This window comes from Borostomias antarcticus (assembly GCF_949987555.1).
Source record: "Borostomias antarcticus genome assembly, chromosome: 15".
Taxonomy (NCBI): domain Eukaryota; kingdom Metazoa; phylum Chordata; class Actinopteri; order Stomiiformes; family Stomiidae; genus Borostomias; species Borostomias antarcticus.
Window position 1 is genome coordinate 17,535,949 of NC_140248.1, and position 22,604 is coordinate 17,558,552.

Here is a 22,604-nt window from a genome sequence, read left to right on the forward strand (position 1 = left end):
CCTGCACAAGCATGCATTGGTGGAACCAAGGTGTCAATTTGGAACAGACGAATCAAACGAAGATGAAGGATTTCTCCACCCAGAATGCGTCGGGATACATCTATGAACATAGATTTTATTAGAGAAACTCAATTACGATGCCAAGTTTTTTTCCCACAAGCATCAGAGTGCAAAATCAATCAAACCTGTAGGGTTCAACATTCAACTGCAACATTCAGCTTCCCAACTACACCTGTATTAGCTCTACATACTTCAAATAAACACTGTTTGTGTAAAGAAATTCAAGATTCAACATTTATTTCATTGAAAGGTTACATCCAAATTATGATACATGATCTAAGCATCACTAAGAATGAGCAAAGCCATGATTATATGAATAAGATCACTACAGAGTGTAAAGATCCATTTTATTAAAACCATTTACATTGAAAATCAGATATAAGCCCAAATCATTCAACTTGGCACAGCATTGAGTGCAAGTGAATACACACTACTGGATCTGCTGACCCAAAAGTCAGCTTTAAAAAACCTAGCCACAGGCTTACAAATGAGGCCACAGGCTTACAAATTAATAAACTCAAAAAAATAATTTCCCCAAATGTAAAAGATTCATTGAATAGATGAGGAAAACTTCTATTTGGAATAACAGAAAATGTACATGTCAAATTATAACAGTAAAGCCAGGGGATGAAAACCAATGGATAAATTAAAAAATGACAGTGGGGAAAAAAAAATAAAATAAAATTAGACGGGTGTAAAATGGCTTCAAGCCCTGAGGCAAATAGGGAGAGGGGAGCGGGAGAGAGCTGGGAGAAGCACATCCCTTGGGTCAGTCTGCATCAGGTGTTGCACTCTTCCTGGGGCTGGCAGACCTTGAACGACTGGAACAAAACAGGAGAATCATTGGCAATTTTGTTAGACCATTATATATCCTTACTGCTGTGAAACAAAGGCAGAGTAATGGCCATCGCTGCACAGCAAGGATAACAGTATGCACGTCTAGCGAACCCCTTTACTGTACAACAACCAAATACATTACATCTGTTGAACAATTCAATAGCATTTGTGAGGCAGATACCAGCACTGTTAAAAGGTGCAGTATACGGTTTGTGGTTTCCTGATAGACTTGGGATTTTTGGGGGGGGAAACATTTTGGTAAAAATGCAACCGCCAAAATCCCTGCCCCTCCCGTCATACCTCCCCTCCGAAGCCACTCCTCCACACGGGGGGGAAATGAATGGCCGGTACGTTGTAGGCAGATCATTTGAATTTGGCAACTCAATGATTTTTTGAACACACTTATTACAGTCCGGAGACTTCCACAGATTTATTTCATTTTAGTGTCAGAGCCCTTTTTTTCCCATAGATTGCTGTCAGGAGGTAATGAGAATTGCAAAAAATCTAACAAAACGTGCTTCTGAGCCAATACTGCATACTGCACCTTTAAGTGGCCGAGGAAGCAGAAAGAACAGGTGTGCGGAATCTTGGGCTCACCTGTCTCTCTTGGGCTTGGCCGACCGGGAGCGGGATCGAGACCTGGAGACGCTGCGTGCACGGGGGCGGGACGCCGACCGGGACCGGGAACGAGAGCGTGAACGACTGCAAAGAAGGCACAATCACAGGATCCCTTAACGAGCAGCTCCGCCAACATCTTCAATGTAGCGTAACACCGATCAATTTTGTTAACAGTTTTAAAGACAGTGTTGAGTGTTGGCACATAGGAACTTACCTTGCCCTGCGCACTGGAGTCCTGGACCGACGCACCGGACTCCTGGACCTGCGGGCCGGAGAGGCAGACCTACAGGACAAAGGCTCAGCGTCAAAACACGACCCAACAATGGCCGCCTGAAGGATACAGCATCCACAAAATCTTGATCTGACCATACGGGTGTGTCCCAAAACATTTCCTCCTCCCTTCCTCCACTCATTCACTACCACTTGTCTCCTACCCCATCAGTATCATGTTGCAACGACAATTAGTGATGAGAAGCTACGAGCAGCGAGGGTTCAGTCCAATAGTGAGAGTTTATAGGCTATAGCCCAATGGTGAGCAGCTAGAGCTCCATGTCAAACACCTCAATAGGCTTCCCAATAACCCAATAATAAGTGAAATAGCAAATAGTGATCTCACAGGTTTATAAAATAGGATTTAAAAACAATGTCTTGCTGAAGTTTTGTAGGAGGGTGACCTCTGCTGCACCCGGCTGAATCTTTGCTAAAGGTGCTGGAAATAAAGCACCAAAATTATAGAAAATTCCACACACTAAGATTCATTAACTTTGGGTCTGCCAGACCTTCATAAGAGCATGCATAGTATGATGAGACAGATGGGTAGAAAAAGCACAGACCGATAGCTCAAACAGTGCACCTTTCCAAGTGTGCAGAAATCTTTTTCCTAACATTTTGGTTGCTTATGTTTTGTGAAAACATCTTCCAAGTACTGAATTATAAGCCTCTGGCTATATTGGTTGTTTTCCATCTACTATTTCTCATGCCATCTATTGCACTTGTTACTAGAATGTGAAATTACATTATAAAACATTAATTTGGCAAATTTATTAATTTGGCAAATTTATTAATTTGGCAAATTTATTAATTTGTTAATTCATTCAAAGACCATCTAGCAGGCTGAGGAGTAGGGATGGGAATTTATAAGATTTTAGCGATTCCGATTCCATTTTCAATTCTGCTTATCGATCCGATTCCTTATCAATTCTCATTGGGCAAAGAGTACAAGCAGGTTTATTAACATTAATTTTCTTTTATATGTACTACTTTGAACATTCTAATTACAGTGCTGTTTTTAGGTGTATTCACCTTGAACTAAAAATAAAACTGACAAACAAATCAGTTTGTCAAATAAGCTGTAAAATCCAACACTAGAATCAGTTTGTCAAATAAGATGTAAAATCCAACCTACCTCCTTGCCCTCACAGGTGAAGTTCAATGAATATTTAGTCTCTGATAATAGTGAGATCTATTCTGCTTTTAAAAAAGACACTTTGCAGCAGCTGGACACATTTGAGGTTGAGGACTCTAGCTTCCCTCCCATTAGTGCTCTGACAACTTAAACTGTATGTACCGACCTCTGAGCCTGCCTCTCAGCCAACTCTTGGCCCTGTCTCCATTACTGTAGTGTCTGAAGCTCTTCAAGCCATTGATCCTAAGAAATCCACTGGCGAGGACAGTTTGGAACCTTATTTTCCTTATTAGATCTCTGCTCTTCTAATTGCTGAATAATTAACTCATTTTTTATCAATCCATTTCCACTGGTGTTCCACTGGTGGTTCCTAGAGTCTGGAAAACTGCTCACGTCCTCCCCTTGCATAAGGGTGGTGACGAGTGACCTGAATAATTATATCCAATCTGGATTTAGAGAGAATCATAGTACTACTTCGGCTATTACTTTGGTCACAAATTATATTATAGTCTCTGCTTTAGATAAGAAAAAAACACTGTGCTGCTGTCTGTCTAAAGCGTTCGATACAGTTGGCCATTCTCTACTGCTGAATAGATTACGCAATATTGGTCACGATAATGCTTGTAACTGGTTCCACAATTATTTCTGAGAGATTTCAATGTGTTAAGTCAGGGGTATCAAGTCAAGAGTTTGTTTTTATCATTATTTAAAGGTGTTCCGCAAGGGTCTGTATTGGGGCCTATACTTTTTACCATTTACATTAAAGGAGAATGCTCGTTTTTTGACAATCTGGACCTTATTTACGGCATATTATAAGATGTTTGACTCACCGAGATAACTTTGGTGTAATTTGGAGGCCTCTGTAATATGATCTTTAGAAACGTCTTTAGAAACGAAATAGCTTCCTCACTTGCTCCAGCAGGCATGCGCACAGCGTGCTGGAGCAACACCATTTCGTTTCTAAAGACGTTTCTAAAGATCATATTACAGAGGAATGTGAAAAACCACAACAGGCCTACGCTCTATGTAAGCACAACTAGCGAATCATAAAGACTGATTGATGAAAACAACAGTTTCACGGCAGAAAATAGATTTTTTAGAAGCTGCATTCTCAGTAGCCCGTCCGCCGCCATTACATGGATATACTTGGCTCGCGCTGGATTGAAAATTTATTCTACAGGCCTCCGAATTACACCAAAGTTATCTCGGGGAGTGAAACGTCTTATAATATGCCGTAAATAAGGTCCAGGTTGTCAAAAACGAGCATTCTCCTTTAATGATATTGCGTCTTCTGTTATTGGCCGTCATAGAAATTGTTATCCTCAGCCTTGTCCTTTGTTTCACTCTACCTCCCTCAACCTTTCACATGCAAAACCCCTGGCTGTGCTAACCTCATTTATAACAGGATGGCATCTCCAGGAGGTTGACACAACACAGACTGTCTGCTCTAGAGGGACTTCCCATTGTCTTCATTGTTCATGCAGAAACCTTTTCAGATTTACTGCCCTTTTCCCATATCACGTCTGACCTCTCGACCATTGTTGTTATGTTGATGAGTTAGCCAATCAGATCTCTAGAAACGTCATATCCGTGTATTGCTTGAATATAAGACCGCACAACTTTCTGTTTCACTTCTGTTGGATGAACCACTGATTTATCTGGAAGTCCTTTTGCAATCGTATTTTCTTAATAAATCAGAACCTTTTTGAGCGAACCTTGGCAAATCCTTTTTACATCTGATAGCTAGATCACATTTCCATTACAGCTGTCATATTCATCTTTAAGTTGATGACACATGTATTGTGTTGCTGATTCTGTGCAACTTGCTGTGGAGAACTTGCAACTCTTTTACTGCTCTTCAGAATGCTTTTATCAAGCTCAAATTGGTACTTAATGGAAGTAAAACAAAATGCATGCCGTTTGCTGAGCTAGTGGTATTGAGCATAGTAAAATTCATTGAAGTACTCTAAATGGTTCCATTATCGAGAGTAGCGGAATATAAATATTTTGGTATCTGGTTTGATTTAAGTTCCACATCACTAAACTTGAGAATTACAACAGAGAATCATCTTCCTGTATAGAAAGAGACAGTTTTCCAATGTTTAGTATAAAGAATTGTTGAAGCAACTTAAAAAAATAAAATAATCAGTGTTAAGACTATGGTGATGCTTCTACTCTGAAACCTTTAGACAGTTTATCATTCTGCTCTCAGATTTATCACTGGCAATAACTATAACACTCATCACTGTTCATTGTACTCTAAAGTAGGTTGGTCTTCCCTTGAGGAAAGGCGTAATAGCCATTGTTTTTTTATTTATTATTTTTTAAAGCACTTGTTAGCAAACAACCCTATTATGTGGGACAGCATGTGCCATGAACATGCATGATGACCATTATGTATAATATTGATATAGGAGGAGGAAACAAGTGGGTAGTAATCAGGGGGAGGTGACAACTTTGGACAAATGAACATAGAGTCTGGGGTCAAATAGGCCCAATCCCAATGTTCACCCTTACAGACTCTGAGGTGCGTTCCCAGTAAGTGTGAGGGCTCACGTCTGTCCCATTGTCAAATCGTCAAGTGCATGAGGGCTCTCTGGCAGCCATTTTTAGCCCTTTATAACCCCATACCGTAAGTCTGCACTTATGCAGACTTTGCCTAAGGGAATTACCCACAGTTCAAATCGTTGCGACGTGATACACAGGGTTACCTGAAGAACGGCCAATAAACAAGCACAAACAAGCACAGACAGTTCAATCAACCCTAACGTTCACATTACAAAACAAAATATGTTTTCGGGTGGACTTGTGCACAAGCAGCCTTATTATTTTGGTTTTAATATATTTACATATTGGTCATCAACACCATGGGTTTGTATAATTTGATTTGTTTGAAAATATGTAAGCTATGATTATAAATTACATTGATTTCTGTTGCCCTAAATCATGACTCCCCAGTTAAAGGACATTAAATCATCCATCTCGGTGCAGTATTCTTTGAATTGAGATTTACAACATGAACATGGAAATTGTGAGGTGCAGAAATGTATGTTGTCATTCTTAAAAGGAGTAGTAAAGGGAAAATGCATGTTTAGCCCTGTTTTAAGGTTACTTATGATCATATACAATGGTTCAGATCAAAACGTTGACAAAGCTAGCACTTTAGAGAAAGTCTGAATTGCTCTACCACCGTTTTGGTCATACAATGGATGTGGGTGGGCACCTTGAAAAATCTTTCAAAAACATGTTAAACTCTCGATTTCAAAGACAAGAAGCTCACCGAGGGGGTAATTGGTGTCCGTTGGTGTTCTAAAAAATTCGCCGCAAAGTATGAATCCTGTAAGGTTTTATTGATCATTTTATGAAATCCATTGACTTGTATTGAAACGACCGTTGTAGATGTGTAGATCAATCCGCAGACGGGATTCAGGAAGCGGAACTACTTACGGTAGCTATTGTTATTGTTTATGTTGCTAGGCTACCTAGTTTGCGGAAGTTTACATACGTATGTGCTGCGACTAAATAGTTATATGCTAAATATTTACAACGCCTTTCCCCACTTGCTCCAGCACGCATGCGCACAGGCCAGCGCGCAGACTGGCTATTCTCCGTCTGTAGGCTACACTCGCGGCTCACATTCTCTACGCTACGTTCGGATTGTTGGTGCCTAGAATATTGTGTGCAATACGGCTGAATATTTGTCAGATTTAGAGGATCTAGAAAATGAATTAGAATATGACGGACGTCCATATCGTTTTGAGCCAGAGTATACGGACGAAGAGCTCCTTTAAAGGAGGGTGAGGAGACGGAGAAAATAGCCGCTCTGCGCGCTGTGCGCATGCGTGCTGGAGCAAGTGGGGAAAGGCATTTAAAGATCATATTATAGAGGCTAAAGACCACGTATTTGAAAAACACAAGGCCTCGCTTTGGGGAATCACAACTGTCGATTTATAAAATCAGATTGATGAAAACAACCGTTTAGCGGCCGAAAATAGATTTTTAGATACTGCATTCTCGGTGCCCCGTCCACCGCCATTACATGGATATACTGGCTCACGCTGGATTTTAAATTTCTTCTACATGCCTCCGAACTACACCAAAGTGATCTCGGTGAGTCAAACATCTTATAATATGTCGTAAATAAGGTCCAGGTTGTCAAAATCGAGCATTGTGCTTTAACTTGCATGTGCCTTACAAGAAAAACATCACGTAAAATTGAAAAGTAAAATAAAAAGCCTCACACCCATTATAGTAAGAAATATATTACCATCAACATGATGTGATGTTGCAAGTGCTGTCCCATTCCTTTTCATACCATTTCAAGCCTTTGCAGCCTCTGGCACTCAACCACTATACCAGGTGACGGCAATAAGTCTGTGAAGGTTCAGGGCTTGAGGGTTTAGGGTGGACATTGGGACTGGGCCATAGTAATTAAATAAAATGTCAGCAATTGCTGGAGTCTGCCTAAAGAGTCAGATGGGTGGGGTTTAATTTTGTGGGACTAGCTCTTTGGCTCTATGTTTTGATGCGTATTTGAGCGGACTGTGGTCTGTTTGTTTGGGACTAACGACAGTAATGTGAGTTTTCCATTTTCACTTTCCATGTTTTCCAGTTTTACCCTTTTCATCCATCAAACGATATTTTTATAACCTATACTATAATCTCATTGATTGGAAAGGCATTTAGAGCTGCAGGTCAAATCATAGCCTACTTATTCGGACTCAATCGGACTCATTCGGACATAACTGTTTATTGAGAAACAGCTGATAGGCAGGCTGGGCTGGGCTATATAAAGAAATCCCACTAAGCATGTAGTCTAGATTTATAACATTATGGTTAGGCCTATACACTTTAGCGTAGACTGCCCTCTCGCTCGCTCTAGGCAGGCTACATTGTGGCTGTTTTGTTCATTGCAGAGGCCGATAGCCTACACATAATAAAAGTTTTTTATATAGAAGGAGTCAGAATGTGAATATTTAATTTTAGTCTATTTTAATACAATTCAAATTGTGCTTAGAGTAAATTATTTTCACCGGACATTATGACCAGAGATTTAAATGTCAGACTTCAACAGATTTTTCCGGACAAAAAACGGTAATTGCCGGAAACCCTGGTCTGAAATCATTTTTTCATGGCTGGATTCTGAAATTCCACCCGTTATTCACATGATGGAAATCATAGGGCCCTATACATTATAATCAGGTGCATAATTCTTACCTGCTTCTGCGCCTTGAGTACGACGGGGATCGATGCCTGTTATTAAAAATGGTTGATATGGCAGTCAGAATACAATATCTGCCAGGAATTCAATCTGAACAGTATAACGTATTTAGTTATTAGAAGAGAACAACCATTGCTAGAGAGACAGGCTATGTGAAATAGTCACAGTAGCACTCACCGGTCATTACTTCGGCTACGTGACCGGTAACGCTTCCCCCTGGACCTTGAGCGAGACCTTGAGTGCGAGTGGGACCTGAGAGAGAAAGGAAGTCATGGTCTGATTAAACTATCATGTTCTGTAAGCATTCAGACAAGGTAAAGGACTCCATGCTGTACCTGCTACGGCGGCCACCACCCCTCTTGCTGAAGCGATAGCAGTCATAAGCATAGTGTCCACTCTCTCCACACTGGTAGCAGCGGTCGTTTGGGTCAAAGTTCCGACGGCTGGGGCGACCATAGCGCGACTTGCGAGACATGCCTGTCGACAACTCCACTCTTATACGGGCTCCGCAGAGAACTCTGGAAAAGAGATTTGGTGAAATATTTGTTCCATGCTGAATGGCAACATTTAATATTAATCAACAGAGATAGGTGTGACTCGGATGACATTCATCTGGAGTTCAGTAACTAATTCAGGGCAAGATTCTAGATCCATGCAGAGATTCAAGTATTACAGGTGTATAAGTCCTGGAATAATGCATGGCAAGTCGTGTCCACTCACTTGCCATCCATGCCTTTCACAGCATCCTCCGCATCCCTGACGTCTTCATACTCAACAAATGCAAAGCCAGGTGGATTCCTAGCAACCCAGACGCTGCGCAGTGGTCCATAGTAGCTGAAGGCTCTCTCCAGCTCGCCCTTGGCGGCACCGTTACCCAAGTCACCCACATATACCTTGCAGTCGGTGTTTCGAGAGGAGCCTCTTGACGACGAGTATGACATATTGAAGCCTACAGATTGGAGGGGGGAAAAAATCATATTGGGATTCTATTTATTAGGTCGCTAGCGAACTAGCCTTACTAGCTAACTTGTTGAATGGAGGACCATCATGATTGGGCGAGCGAAAAGAGTCAAAGGTCAATATTCCGTGCCAACTGTAGCTAACTTAGCTAGTTACATGAATAGGCTGACATGTACGACAACGGTAGCTTGAAAGTAAGCAAATGCCGACTGCGGTCTGAAAATGCATGGCAGCCTTCAGTAAAAAGGGACTAGCTAGCTGGCTAGCTAACTGGTTGGTGCGCGTGGGCTAACAGCAACAAGGCCGCACTCCTTTTCGGTATCCTTTGTTCATGCAGACAGATAGATCAGGAGTAATAGCGCCATAACGATTAACAAGCAATATTCGCTGGAAGACTTATGCATATGTTCAATTTATGTTCACACATACTTCCACGACATTCGATAAATGTTTGAATCGCAATAAACAATGGCAGCCATAGCTAGCTACTCACTTTGCCTTTACGCTAGCTAGTTTAGCTAGCTAATTTGGAGCCTTGCTCGGTTCCGCGAGTGAATGAACCTTTTTCCGGTTGGCGTCCGCCGTCGGCTTCTGCAAGCACTATAGCGAAAGTTACGTGTTATTTTTAAGTGAACATTTCGTTAGCTGTGAATTCATTTTTTTCGCATAGCACAATTGAATTCCAAAATAGGGTCGCTAAAGGGCTTACCTTTACCACAGTCCCCCCTTTCCCGTTTCGGCCTAGCTGCTCATTCGGGTGAGCAGCACGTTTTTCAGTAAAACCAAAGAGGGAAGTACCGCCAACCTTCCTCAGCCAACCGGAGAGAGCGTCTCTTGCGGTTTTAAGGAGGAGGGGCTTCCAGGATACTAACATCTCATTGGTTCCTATAGACATGATGCACTACACACTACAAATACCACGGGCGCGTACTCACGTCAATCATAAATTCACTGCGCGCACTGTTCAAACAAACAGGTGGATTGGAGAATTGCTCTCGTATTTCATTGATGAAGCAGAGACTTCAACAGTGATACAATGTAATTGCGACAACTTGATATAAATTACAATATCATTGCCGATGTAAGCTTTTACATTAACATGTACATACATTAAACGACAAGATTAATAAATAAATGGATAAGACTAGGCGCTACTCATATTGTGTTGAATGAATCCTCTCCACAGTCGTCACGGCAGTTATTCAGTTACATCTCTCTACACAGTACTTTATGTCACAGCTTCTCAATAATTGTTTTAGTAGTTTTTTTTTCTTTTTCAAAACATGCATCATCATGCTCAACAATGTTGGGCCCATCAGTGTCTTTGAGGGATGATGTTAGCAATACCTGTAATGAGTTCAAGTTCAGTATGAGAGGTTTATTATACTAGTCTCGCCTCTTGTCGTATGACAAAGTAAAGATATGCAATTATTTCCAAGAGAAAACTATAATACAAAACTGGAGGAAGAAGTTGTTTTGTGAGGGTCGGCAGTTAAGCGACTGCTTGTCTCATAAAAGAAGTTCACATTGTCCATCTGGGTACACGCAGCCATTGTATATTCCATCAGTTCAAAGCAGTCCCAGAAGCGATGATATCATGACCCTTCGCAGTCCAGCTTTAAACTAGGCCTTCTTGAATGTGGAAATAAACAAATATCCAATGTAGTCTTGTAAATTTGAAAAAGGTAATCCTGGTCAGTAACATATCATCACCAGATTATTTGACATACCTAATTCATGTGTGAGACCAGTAGATATGATGTTGAGAGCAAATATTCTGACCCAGATAGTGAGCCAAAACGTGTTCAAGGTTCATATGATCATCTCAATCAGTTGCTCTGTCTTTTCTCTCAACTTGATCATCCCCCGCTATATTTGTCTCCTCTCCTCTTCTTTTATCAAAAAAATGAACATAATCATAGCTTTTCCAAACACCTTCTCTAAGTGTGTGTGTGTGTGTGTTTGTATGTGTTTGTGTTTAGCCGTTTGTCTGTGAGTGAGTGAATGTTTTTCCTTATAAACCATGGCAGTATGTGAGAAGATGCTGATAGTGTTTAAATATTCTTCACATCATAATCTGCTTGAATGTACAGTATGTTGTGTATTTTGAGTGGCAATGGTGTATCATGTGAGTATATGTGTTCACAATAAATGCCCTCATAGCAGCTCTCCCTCAGAAGCCCTTCACATGGCAGTAGGCCTCCAGACTGGCGAAGAGAATGTAGAGGAACCAGAGGCCAAAGAAAAACATGGTGGTCAGGACCTTGGTGATCCTCGGGCCCCCCAGTTCGCCCCCTACTGACGGCCTCCGGCGTAGCATCAGCACTCCCATGTTGATGAAGGCGAAGAGGGTGAAGAGCGTGACAGAAAAGGCCAGCGAGCCGGGATCCACGCGGAAGACTTCACCTTGGAACTCCCAGTATATGGCGGCCACCGACCAGGCCACTCCGATGCCCAGGAACACGTTGACTGCGTTGCTTCCAGTCACATTTCCCACGGAGGCGTCGGCATACTGGTCCTGAGTGGCAGCCACTTTACTAGCGAAGGTGTCTGTAAGAAACATTCAGAGTTTGAGTGTTTAATATTAGCATGTCTGATCTAAGGATGGTCTAATGAGAGACTGAGCCTAACACACCATCAGTTGTGGACGAGGACACACACACACACACACACACACACATGCGCACACACACACACACACTTACCAGGTATGGATGTGCCCAGAGCCACAAACACCACTGCTGTGACAGTGTCCCTCAGTCCTATTGTGCAGCCAAAGTGGGAGGCCAGGTCCCCAATGACAGCTGTCAGAAGTCCAATGACAGAGATGGACACTATGAAGCAAGCCCAGCCATTCCAGTACTCAGTGGGTGGAACGCAGGCAAAGAGAATCTTCCAGAACACTGTCAAAATGTGCATGAAGTAATCAAAGCAGTTGGGCATTCGCTGCTCATCCTCCCCATCACCTGACAAAATGAAACAGGGAGACGGTTAGATTACATCATCACCTTCACTCGTCACTCATTTCCTGAGGACTGTTATTAGAATTCTATTCAAACTCAAAAGAGATGGAAATTGGTATTCAAGCCTGTGGAGCTGACCTGCACTGACAGTGACTGCCTCGATGAACTGCTCCCTCCAGGAGTGGGTCCCAATGACAACAGCCAGGTTGGTGTCCTTCAGGAGCTTGTCCACCGTGTTCTATGACAGAAAACTCAGAGACATAGTATCTACTGGGGTCTAACGGAGACACCTGAATTTGAAGTCCGCACACTGTCTTAATGCTCCCAAGGGTGAATTTAATGGCACAGCGTTTCGGCCGATGTGGCCTCGTCAGGTGCAATACCAAACATGTAATAATAATAATAATAAATTAGATTTATATAGCGCCTTTCTAGACACCCAAGGACGCTTTACAAGAACAGAGAAGACAAATCAGACAAAACAACAGACAGGACTAACAACACAGGGTAGGCTAACTGAGGAGTTAACTGGCTAACTATGGGCCCAAGGCCTGGGCAAACAGGTGGGTTTTGAGGGCTGATTTGAATGGGTCCAGGGTTGGGGCATTACATATCTCGGAGGGGAGGGAGTTCCAGAGGGTGGGGGCAGCCACACTGAAGGCTCTGTCCCCGAAGGTGCGTCGGCTGGTGCGGGGGGGGGGGGGGGAGCAGACCCATGTTTGAGGACCGCAGGCTTTGGGATGGAGTGTGTTGGTGGAGAAGGTCCGATAGGTACTGGGGGGCCAGGGAGTGGAGGGATTTGCAGGTGAGGAGGAGGAGTTTGTAGGAGATGCAAAATTTCACAGGGAGCCAGTGAAGGTGGATGAGAGTAGGGGTGATGTGCTGCCAGGGCTTGGTGTGGGTGAGAACCCTGGCGGCTGAGTTCTGGACAACTGGAGTCTGTCCAGGGTTTTGCAGGGTACTCCGAACAGGACTCCATTGCAGTAGTCCAGACGGCTGGTGATGAACGCATGGATGAGGGTCTCGGCAGCGGTGTTGGAGAGTAATGGCCGGAGTCGGGAGATGTTTTTGAAGTGAGAAGGGGTGGGAAATATCCAGGAGGGAAGTGGGTTGTATATATTTGTATATATGTATATATTGCCTGTATATATTTCCCACCCCTTCTCACATGTTTGGTATTGCACCTGACAAAGGCCACATCGGCCGAAACGTTGTGCCATTAAATTCACCCTTGGGAGCATTCTGACAGTGTGCGGACTTCTATTCTTTACTCATGTCATGTTTTAGTCGAGCACCTGTAACTATCCGTTCGAATGTGCGTATATCACCCTATCACGTTAGAAATCACACCATCGCACACACAGACATATGCTGAGTTCATCTCAAACTGAAGATACTGTCAGTTTTATATCAACTGATATGAAGGGGGATGCAAGAGAGTCACAATATCAAGTTCCACCTTGATGACAGAACAGTTTGAGTGAATATAAAAGAGGAATCTCTGCTCTGATCAGATCGTATATAATATACAAATGGCCAGATTTATCTCATTAGAAATATGAGACAGTATGGAAGACAAGAGATTCCAATTAGAGAAGCTGAGAGCTCCCATACTGTCTAATGAATCCCAGAGCACACTGCATGCTTAATGCTACTGTACCGGGTCAAGAACGCCATTGGGAGTCATTCCCTGTCGAATCTGATGGTAAGAGCGCCCCCAGTGGGAGGAGTTAGTACAGCACTCATAATTTCATGTACTCACACTACGACTCTCTCTCTCTCTTTCACCTGCACACACACACACACACACACACACACGCACGCACACAGCACCTCCAACACATACCTTGAATTCGTAGGATTCCTCTATGACGACCTCCAGCCTGCTGTGCTCTCCCAGTATTGGCTTGCCCATCTCAGAGATCCTACGGGCCTCGTCCTCCTCAGCACTGGGGCTGCCTGTTGCAGCAGAGAGGGAGGATATCAGCCTCCTCCAACCCTACTGAGTGAATGAGTGGGTTTCACGACAACAATTTATTGGATCTTACCTTGGTTGAGCAGCAGGGCTACGGGAAAAAGAAATAGAGATTTAATGTAATGACATCATGCTAATATAATCCTCACTAAGACTAAGAAAGTGGATCACATCACTCCAGTTCTGAGGTCTTTACACTGGCTTCCTGTCTGTCAAAGAATTGACTTTAAAATACTGCTGTTGGTTTAGAAAGCACTGAATGGTTTAGGGACAAAATATATTTCTGATCTGCTGCTACTGTACGTTATGAACTATCCAGACCTCTCAGGTTGTCTGGCACAGGCCTGCTTTCTGTCCCCAGAGTTAAAACAAAACATGGAGAAGCAGCTTTTAGTTTTTATACTCCACATATCTGGAACAAACTTCCAGAAAACTGCAGGTCTGCTGCAACTCTCAGTTTGTTTCCTTTTGCGGCTGCTTTTTATTAAATCAAATAATTATTCATCCATACACTGCACTGTAACTTTTATACTGTTTATAATGTGTTTCTTGCACTCTGTCTTGATGCTTTTAATGTCTTGTGTAAAGCATTTTGAATTGCCCTGTTGCTGAAATGTGCTATACAAATAAACGTGCCTTGCCTTGCCTAATAAAGCTTGTTGAACATCATTGGATTGTGAATAATTGAGCTACTTACAAAATGCATACACAAGCAACCAATATACTACATGAACTCAGAAGGACTACTCTTACAGCAGACATTCTGTAAAGAAATGATCAATATAAAACCACGTACTGTAGTAGTATATCACTCTTCTGGAAATGCACTGGTCCTGTAGACACATGCCCTGCTGCCTTCTATCTTTCTTTCTTTCATCCCCCCTTTCCAAATACACAATTTCCATCCAACTTCAATACAATCAGTTTCTTTTCAAATCCTTTAACAAGCTAATACGTTGTTCCCGCGCCTCCTACTTGGCACCCTGAGTTTGCAGGGAATAGGAAATCAATACGAAATGCATGCAGCTGCGGAGCCTGCGTCCACGTTGAAACGGAGACAGTGGCGCCCGGTAGCCTGTAATCTATGGTTACTGCCTCTGACGCAGCCACCCAGCGTTCAGCCCGCAGGTGTAATGGATGACACTCGACCTGCAGGAGGATATTGTCGGTGTGTATGCAGTTTGAGAAGTGAGTGTGATAGGTCCCTTTAACTGTTATGTGATACCGTACTAGCAAAGCTGTTCCCAAAAGACTTTCTACGCTATCTGCACTTTCTGTCACAGGACTGCAGAATCATGCTGCTTAATGTAATGGCAACACAAAGTGCACTTGAATGGGTGTCATTGAACTGGCAACCTACAGAAAACAAACACACACACACACACACACGCATACACACAGAAACACACACACACCTGAGATTCCTCTCTTTAGCCACTTGGGCTCCTCCAGCACGATGGAGAAGTTTTCCTGCTTCTCGTACTCCTCCACATTCACAATTCGCACCTGTAGGGTTTGACTGTGGAGATATACACACACACACACACACGCGCGTGCGCACAGACACATGCAGACACGCACACACACACACACACACACACATACACAGCGTTATCAACCAATATTATTACATTAGTACACATTTGTATACTTTTTTGAGGATCTAAAAAGTAAAGTATGATCACAGTCCAAAGTATAGTTAAACGGACACAAATAATCGTACATACAAATTGTACATTTGTATCTAGTCTGAATTGTGTCAGTGTGTTGTCTTCCAATGCTGCAAGTACTACTGCTCATAATAAAGTACATATACACACGTAGGCCACGCAGCACAGACAAGACCCCCCCACCCCCCCTGAAATATATACTAAAAGCTGCCATCTAAATCACATCAGAGGCTGAGGTGACCTAAATAATTCATCACATAGTGGAGGCTAAATAATTCAAGCAAAGTGCAGCACACACATACAGACAAACACACATATTCATTCATTCATTCATTCATTCATTCATTCATTCATTCATTCATTCATTCATTCATTCACAGTGTCTTAATTCTACAGTATGTTCAGACTAACATGAATTCTTATGGGCTGAGAGCTAATCAAGAGATAGAGCCAGAACCATTGCTTTAATTTGTCTACTTAACTTGTAAATGTCTATTACTCAGCATGGTAATAGATCTACGTAAGTACTGGTGAAGAGCTACTCAGTGACCAGTAATCTGGTTGTAAGTAGCATTGGCTCCTGACCACAACAGCTATTTGACCTTGGTCTCAGTTCATGACTCTAATAGGTGCCTCCAGCATCCTTGACTCAGGACTCAAGATCTGTATATTGTCATGTATCTGGTTCAGACATACTAGGAATTTGACTAAGGTTAAGGCATATGCTGTTGTAGAGTCGACAAAGTACATTGTGCAGGACAGGACAGTGCAAAGACATGAAAGAGAGTGTACTCTCTATGGCCTATACTCTATGTAAGCACAACTAGCAATTCATCAAGACAGATTGATGAAAACAACCGTTTTGCGGCAGAAAATCGATTTTTAGAAACTGCATTCTAAGTGCCCCGACCACCGCCATTACATGGATATACTGGCTTGCGCTGGATATTAAATTTCTTCTACATGCCTCCGAACTACACCAAAGTGATCTCGGTGAGTCAAACGTCTTATAATATGTCGTAAATAAGGTCCAGGTTGTCAAAAACGAGCATTGTCCTTTAAACTGCCACAGACACGAAAACAAACATTACGCTTACATCCAATGAAACGTTCGCAGCATAACCAGACGGACCATTACCTCGAAAAATACACCCTTGAATGCTCACGGGGGCCCTAGAGCATGCACACTCTCGCTAACGGGTAAGAGGAAACCAAACAGTCACGCAGCTCCCAAAGACCCGGGTTTCCAGAATCAGAATCATGGAGCCCGGCTCACCTGGTCTGTTCGTTGGCGAACTCCAGCTCCCCCTTGGTCTCCTCGTAGTCCACGCCGGCCCGGGCGGTTCCGTCCTCGGTGTGGAACGGCACCACCACGGTACCCCGCGAGCCGGAGTTCCTCACCACCGTCACCGCCACGGCGCCGGAGCTCTCGCTCACCCGCAGCACGCGCTGGCCGAACGTGAAGATGCCCGCGTGGTCGTCGTCCAGGATGGTGACCGTGGCGAGCAGCGGCTCCACCAGCCGGCCTTTGGGGGGCGTCCCGGCCTCGACCTGGCTCCCTCCCTCGTCCAGTCTCAGGTTCTGCAGACGCACAAAGAAGTGCTCGTCCTCCTCGAAGACGTCGTCGTCAAGGATGCCCACCTGGATATCGGAAGAATGCAGACATCGGCGAGATTGATCAGTGAACAAATGCACTGCTCATCTTTCTTCTGTCCTCTTCCCCCTCTCCTCCTCCTCTCCGCCCCCTCACCTTAATCTCCTTCCTGTTCTCCCCAGGCTTAAACATCAGAGTTCCCTCACTGAATTCATAGTCAGCCCCAGCGTTGGCGGAACCGTTCTCCGTACGATAGTCCACACAGAACGTGCTCTGGCCCGTGCCCCCCTCGCAGACGACCCCCAAGCTCAGAGTTCCGCAGTTCTCTGTGCACTGGTACTGAGCGCGCTCGAAGGAGATGTGGGCGCACGTGGCCTTGTCGTCCGCCTCCCGGGCTCCGCCCTTGTCGTGGGCGGCGCGGTGGCGCGTCTGTTCGGCGGCGTGCTTCTTCAGCACGTTGCCGGCGCCGATCAGCATGCGCGTGGCCTGGATGCGGTAGAAGGCGCGGCTCTTCCGCTGGTGTACCAGGGCGGAGTAGTTGGCCATCTCGATCAGCTGGTCCAGGTCTTTGTCCGGGTGTTTCTGCTTCAAGTCCTTCAGGATTCGCACCACCTGCAGGCCCCAAAACCACACGGTGACGTCGATATACAGACCAGCGCAGTTACTGAGGCTTTATGAACACACGGCTCCTACGACTGTTAAAAGAACCGAGTGCGAATTTGCAATAGCTGCGACCTCATCAATAAGGCTTGTGTCCCCCTCTGACTCTGTCCCCCTCTCACTCTCACCCCTCTGACTCTCACCCCTCTGACTCCCCCTCTCTGACTCTCAATTCTCTGACTCTGTCCCCTCTGACTCTGTCCCCCTCTGACTCTCACCCCTCTGACTCTGTACCCCTCTGACTGTCCCCTCTGACTCTCACCCCTCTGACTCCCCCTCTCTGACTCTGTCCTCTCTGACTCTCACCCCTCTGACTCCCCCTCTCTGACTCTGTCCTCTCTGACTCTCACTCCTCTGACTCTCATTCCTCTGACTCTCACCCCTCTGACTCTCACCCCTCTGACTCTCACCCCTCTGACTCTCTCCCCTCTGACTCTCTCCCCTCTGACTCTCCCCACTGACTCTCCCCTCTGAATCTCTCCCTTCTGACTCTCCCCTCTGACTCTCACCCCTCTGACTCTCACCCCTCTGACTCTCTCCCCTCTGACTCTCCCCCCTCTGACTCTCTCCCCTCTGACTCTCCCCCCTCTGACTCTCCCTGCTCTGACTCTCTCCCCTCTGACTCTCACCCCTCTGACTCTCCCCCCTCTGACTCTCCCTGCTCTGACTCTCTCCCCTCTGACTCTCTCCCCTCTGACTCTCATTCCTCTGACTCTCCCCACTGACTCTCCCCTCTGACTCTCTCCCCTCTGACTCTCCCCTCTGACTCTCACCCCTCTGACTCTCCCCCCTCTGACTCTCCCCCCTCTGACTCTCTCCCCTCTGAATCTCTCCCCTCTGACTCTCCCCTCTGACTCTCTCCCTTCTGACTCCCCCTCTCTGACTCTGTCCCCTCTGACCCTTCTGCATGACCGCTGACTGTACTGTACCTAGGCTCGCACTGCATGCACAAATCACAACGACACACATTGTAAATAAAAAGACATCGCACACACACTAACACAGTACTGTACTCAGCGCACTCCATTTTGTATTGTATTTGTACAGGATTTGCACTTGTCTTGTCATTGCATCCTGTCTAATGTTGTCTCCATCAGTGTGGAGACGCATATGCATCATTGCCCAAAGCAAATTGGTAACACTTTACAATAAGGGTACATTAATAAGCATTAGTTAATGCATCATTAAGCATTAAGTAACAGTTAACTAAGTTCTCTAATAACCATTTACTAATGTTATTTATATTAACTAAGGTTAACTCACCTAACCCTAACCTTAACCCTAACCTTAACTAAGGTATTAATTAACATTAGTTACCTAACCTAACCCTAAATAAGCATTAATTAACAGTTACCTAATGTTTTTTGTGACCCTTATTGTAAAGTGTGACCAGCAAATTCCTGGTATGTGTAAAAACTACCATGGCCAAAAAAGAGATTCTGATTCTAAACTGATTCTGATGTGCATTACATGCATTCACACATAACCTCACAAACAATGTTACACTCTAAGGCACCACAGGTTAGGATATAATATGATAATATAATGGTCAACACAACTGAGACTTTTGTATGTTGCCCCGGTCACCCCTGCCCCCAAGCAATTGACTACAGCAATAACTGATATTAATACTAAAACTGATGCTAAATTGAATACAGCGATCACTGACAGTAGCCTACAAGGATATAAAAGTGAACAGAACTCAGTGAGACGTTTGTTCAGTATGTTGCGCCAGTCGGCCGAGCCTCCCACCTCATCTCGGTTCTGGTCCAGCTCCTTGCCGGTCTGAACTGAGACGGTCACACTGTTGGGGTGGACAGGACCGGAGTTGCCGTCGGAGAACTTCCTATCCATGACCACGTCCAGCCCCTTCGGCGCCAGGTCGCCCTCTGTTTCCACCACGATGCCATGACGCTTGTCGGCACGGTAACGCTTGTGCATGTATTTGTAGAAGAGCAGGCGGCGGTCGGCGATCCAGGCCAAGATCACGCACACGGGGAAATACAGCAGGGTGATCAGGGCCTCCCACACCTGGAGGTAAAACACACACTTGTCTCTCTTAAGACCCACACGCACAGTGCATCTACTGATAAACACACCCACTAGGCACACACCAAGGTTATAATAGTTTTGCTTTTTTCATAAGTTTTTATTTTTATATCGTTTTCGTTTTAATTTGTTTTTAAAGCAGGTTTGCTAGTTTAGTTTAGTTTTTATTTTTTGAAAATGCTTAGTTTTAGTTTAGTTTTTATTAGTTTCAGTATTCGTTTTAGATTTTTTTAAATCTGCGCTAGCCTTATGAAACCTCCTGATCTCACAAGCTCACGTTGTTTCACTCTGTGTAAAACAAACCATCTGGTGCACGACAGGTTACTTCTGCGCAGGGGCACAGCTAAAGAAAAAATGGAGGATGGATGTCATATCCACCTAAAATACTAGGTAATGAAATGAAAAAGACTAAAATGTTTTTTTGTAAAGCCTAGTTTTTATTTTTATTTCAATTAACAACAAAAAAATGTCACACCTAGTTTTCGTTTTTTAGTTAGTTTTCGTTAACTATCATAACCTTGGCACACACACATACCTCTACTACCCCGGGCGAGATGACGGCCAGGATGAGGTAGAGCCAGATGTATGCGAAGATGCTCCAGAAGGCAGTGATGAAGAACACCCGCAGATGCTTGATCTTCCTGGACTCCCCGTTGGGGATCACCCACACACAGATCCCGATGATCACAAACATGTTGAAGGCTGCGCTGCCTACGATGGTGCCCGGACCAAGTTCCCCGGCCACAAAGCCGTGCCCACACACCTGGCATTGAGAGGACATTAAAGCTTAATTTACACTCAGTCGACAAGTGTCGTACGACAAATGTCTGTCGACAGAAAAAAAATGTCGACTGACATTTAGCATTTATACTTCAGCGAAGTGTCTGATCACCTCCATGGTAACTTGCAGACTCGTGGCTGATTGATCCATGGCAACGAACGTGCCTTCTATCTAGCTATCCAATCACAGCAGTGCGACGAAAGTGACGGCGTCTGCGACATTAGAAAGTTCGGTAGGTGCAAGACACCCTTGTCCGACACAAAAAAGTGTCAACAGTAATGTAATTTCTGTCTGTCGACAATTTCAAGTGTTGTACGACAAAGTATAAATTTGCCTTAAGGGGACGTTAACAGTGAGGTGATGAACTCAATTTTAGATCCCCAGCCTCATCCTCGCTGTGGGGGAGGGGAAATCTCTGCTGACATGAACATGTCGTGTTTTTGTGTGAACATCATTCATTCATTGTCAGCGGTGGTGTGTAGTAGGAGTACCTCTATGACAGAGAGCAGGATCTCAGGTGCTGAGGAGCCCAGGGCCATGAGGGTGAGGTTGGACACCGTCTCGTTCCACACGCGCACTGTGGTCACTGACGTCTCGCCGTTGGGTTTGGTGATTGTCACCTCCTTCTCCTACAACGACAAAAATACGAAATCTCCTCCGGTGAATAACATTCTGTTCCACACAGCATAACTCACGACCAGTATGAGAGAAAGAAAGAGAGAGAGAGAGAGAGGGAGAGAGAGAGAGAGAGGGAGAGAGAGAGAGAGAGAGAGAGAGAGAGAGAGGGAGACAGCTACCTTAGAGAGAGAGCTACCTGAGAGAGAGAGCTACCTTAGAGAGAGAGAGAGAGAGCTACCTTAGAGAGAGAGAGAGAGAGAGCTACCTTAGAGAGAGAGAGAGAGAGAGAGAGACAGCTACCTTAGAGAGAGAGCTACCTGAGAGAGACAGAGCTACATTAGAGAAAGAGAGAGAGAGCTACCTTAGAGAGAGAGAGCTACCTTAGAGAGAGAGAGAGACAGCTACCTTAGAGAGAAAGAGAGAGCTACCTGCAAGAGAGAGAGAGAGAGAGGGAGAGAGGGAGAGAGAGAGAGCTACCTGAGAGAGAGAGAGAGAGCTACCTGAGAGAGAGAGAGATAGAGAGAGAGCTACCTGAGAGAGAGAGATATATATAGAGAGAGAGCTACCTGAGAGAGAGAGAGAGAGAGAGAGAGAGAGAGAGAGAGAGCTACCTGAGAGAGAGAGAGAGAGAGAGAGCTACCTGAGATAGAGAGATATAGAGAGAGAGAGCTACCTGAGAGAGAGAGCTACCTGAGAGAGAGAGATAGAGAGAGAGCTACCTGAGAGAGAGATATATATAGAGAGAGAGCTACCTGAGAGAGAGAGAGAGAGAGAGATAGAGAGAGAGAGCTACCTTAGAGAGAAAGAGAGAGAGAGCTACCTGAGAGAGAGAGAGAGAGAGAGAGCTACCTCAGAAAGAGATATATAGAGAGAGCTACCTGAGAGATAGAGAGAGAGACAAAGAGAGAGCTACCTTAGAGAGAGAGAGAGAGAGAGACAGAGAGACAGAGAGACAGAGAGACAGAGAGACAGAGAGACACAGCTACCTGAGAGGTGATGACCTCGATGGCGGCCATGAAGCGGTCGGCGATGATAGACACGCCCAGGAACATGTAGATGAGGCAGGCGAAGTAGAGCGCAGCCCTCCCCGCCTGCTCGCCCAGCGCCGGGTTGAGCGGCAGCCACACCGGCAGGAGGATGCCGGGTCTACACACCACCTGGTCCGTGCACGTCCGCTTGCCCGACCCCGTGGA

General features: G+C 44.6%; 2 protein-coding genes across 6 annotated transcripts; both read right to left on the reverse strand.

The window, feature by feature from the left end:
* Window positions 1-360: 360 nt before the first annotated feature.
* Window positions 361-9,931, reverse strand: srsf7a (serine and arginine rich splicing factor 7a). Of its 2 annotated transcripts, XM_084449718.1 has the most exons (9): window positions 9,811-9,884; window positions 9,595-9,701; window positions 8,862-9,090; window positions 8,477-8,659; window positions 8,319-8,393; window positions 8,138-8,173; window positions 1,730-1,798; window positions 1,495-1,599; window positions 361-881 (listed from the first exon to the last, which is right to left on the reverse strand). In XM_084449718.1, the coding sequence occupies exons 3-9, from the start codon at window positions 9,080-9,082 to the stop codon at window positions 830-832; spliced, it is 741 nt and encodes a 246-aa protein (XP_084305844.1). In that variant the 5' UTR covers window positions 9,083-9,090; window positions 9,595-9,701; window positions 9,811-9,884; the 3' UTR covers window positions 361-829. The 2 variants fall into 2 exon arrangements, with proteins under 2 accessions (XP_084305844.1, XP_084305845.1); XM_084449719.1 differs by lacking the exon at window positions 9,595-9,701 and having other exon boundaries at window positions 9,811-9,931.
* Window positions 9,932-11,274: 1,343 nt separating this feature from the next.
* Window positions 11,275-22,604, reverse strand: slc8a2a (solute carrier family 8 member 2a; the record flags this gene model as incomplete). 4 transcript variants are annotated; one of them, XM_084450097.1, is made up of 11 exons in its annotated part: window positions 22,398-22,604; window positions 21,285-21,422; window positions 20,548-20,775; window positions 19,716-19,994; window positions 17,460-17,915; window positions 16,986-17,350; window positions 15,451-15,558; window positions 13,911-14,019; window positions 12,203-12,302; window positions 11,807-12,067; window positions 11,275-11,651 (listed from the first exon to the last, which is right to left on the reverse strand). In XM_084450097.1, the coding sequence occupies exons 1-11, from the start codon at window positions 22,461-22,463 to the stop codon at window positions 11,275-11,277; spliced, it is 2,487 nt and encodes an 828-aa protein (XP_084306223.1). In that variant the 5' UTR covers window positions 22,464-22,604. The 4 variants fall into 4 exon arrangements, with proteins under 4 accessions (XP_084306223.1, XP_084306221.1, XP_084306224.1 ...); XM_084450095.1 differs by having other exon boundaries at window positions 13,911-14,023; window positions 15,437-15,558; XM_084450098.1 differs by having other exon boundaries at window positions 13,911-14,023; window positions 15,455-15,558; window positions 22,398-22,592.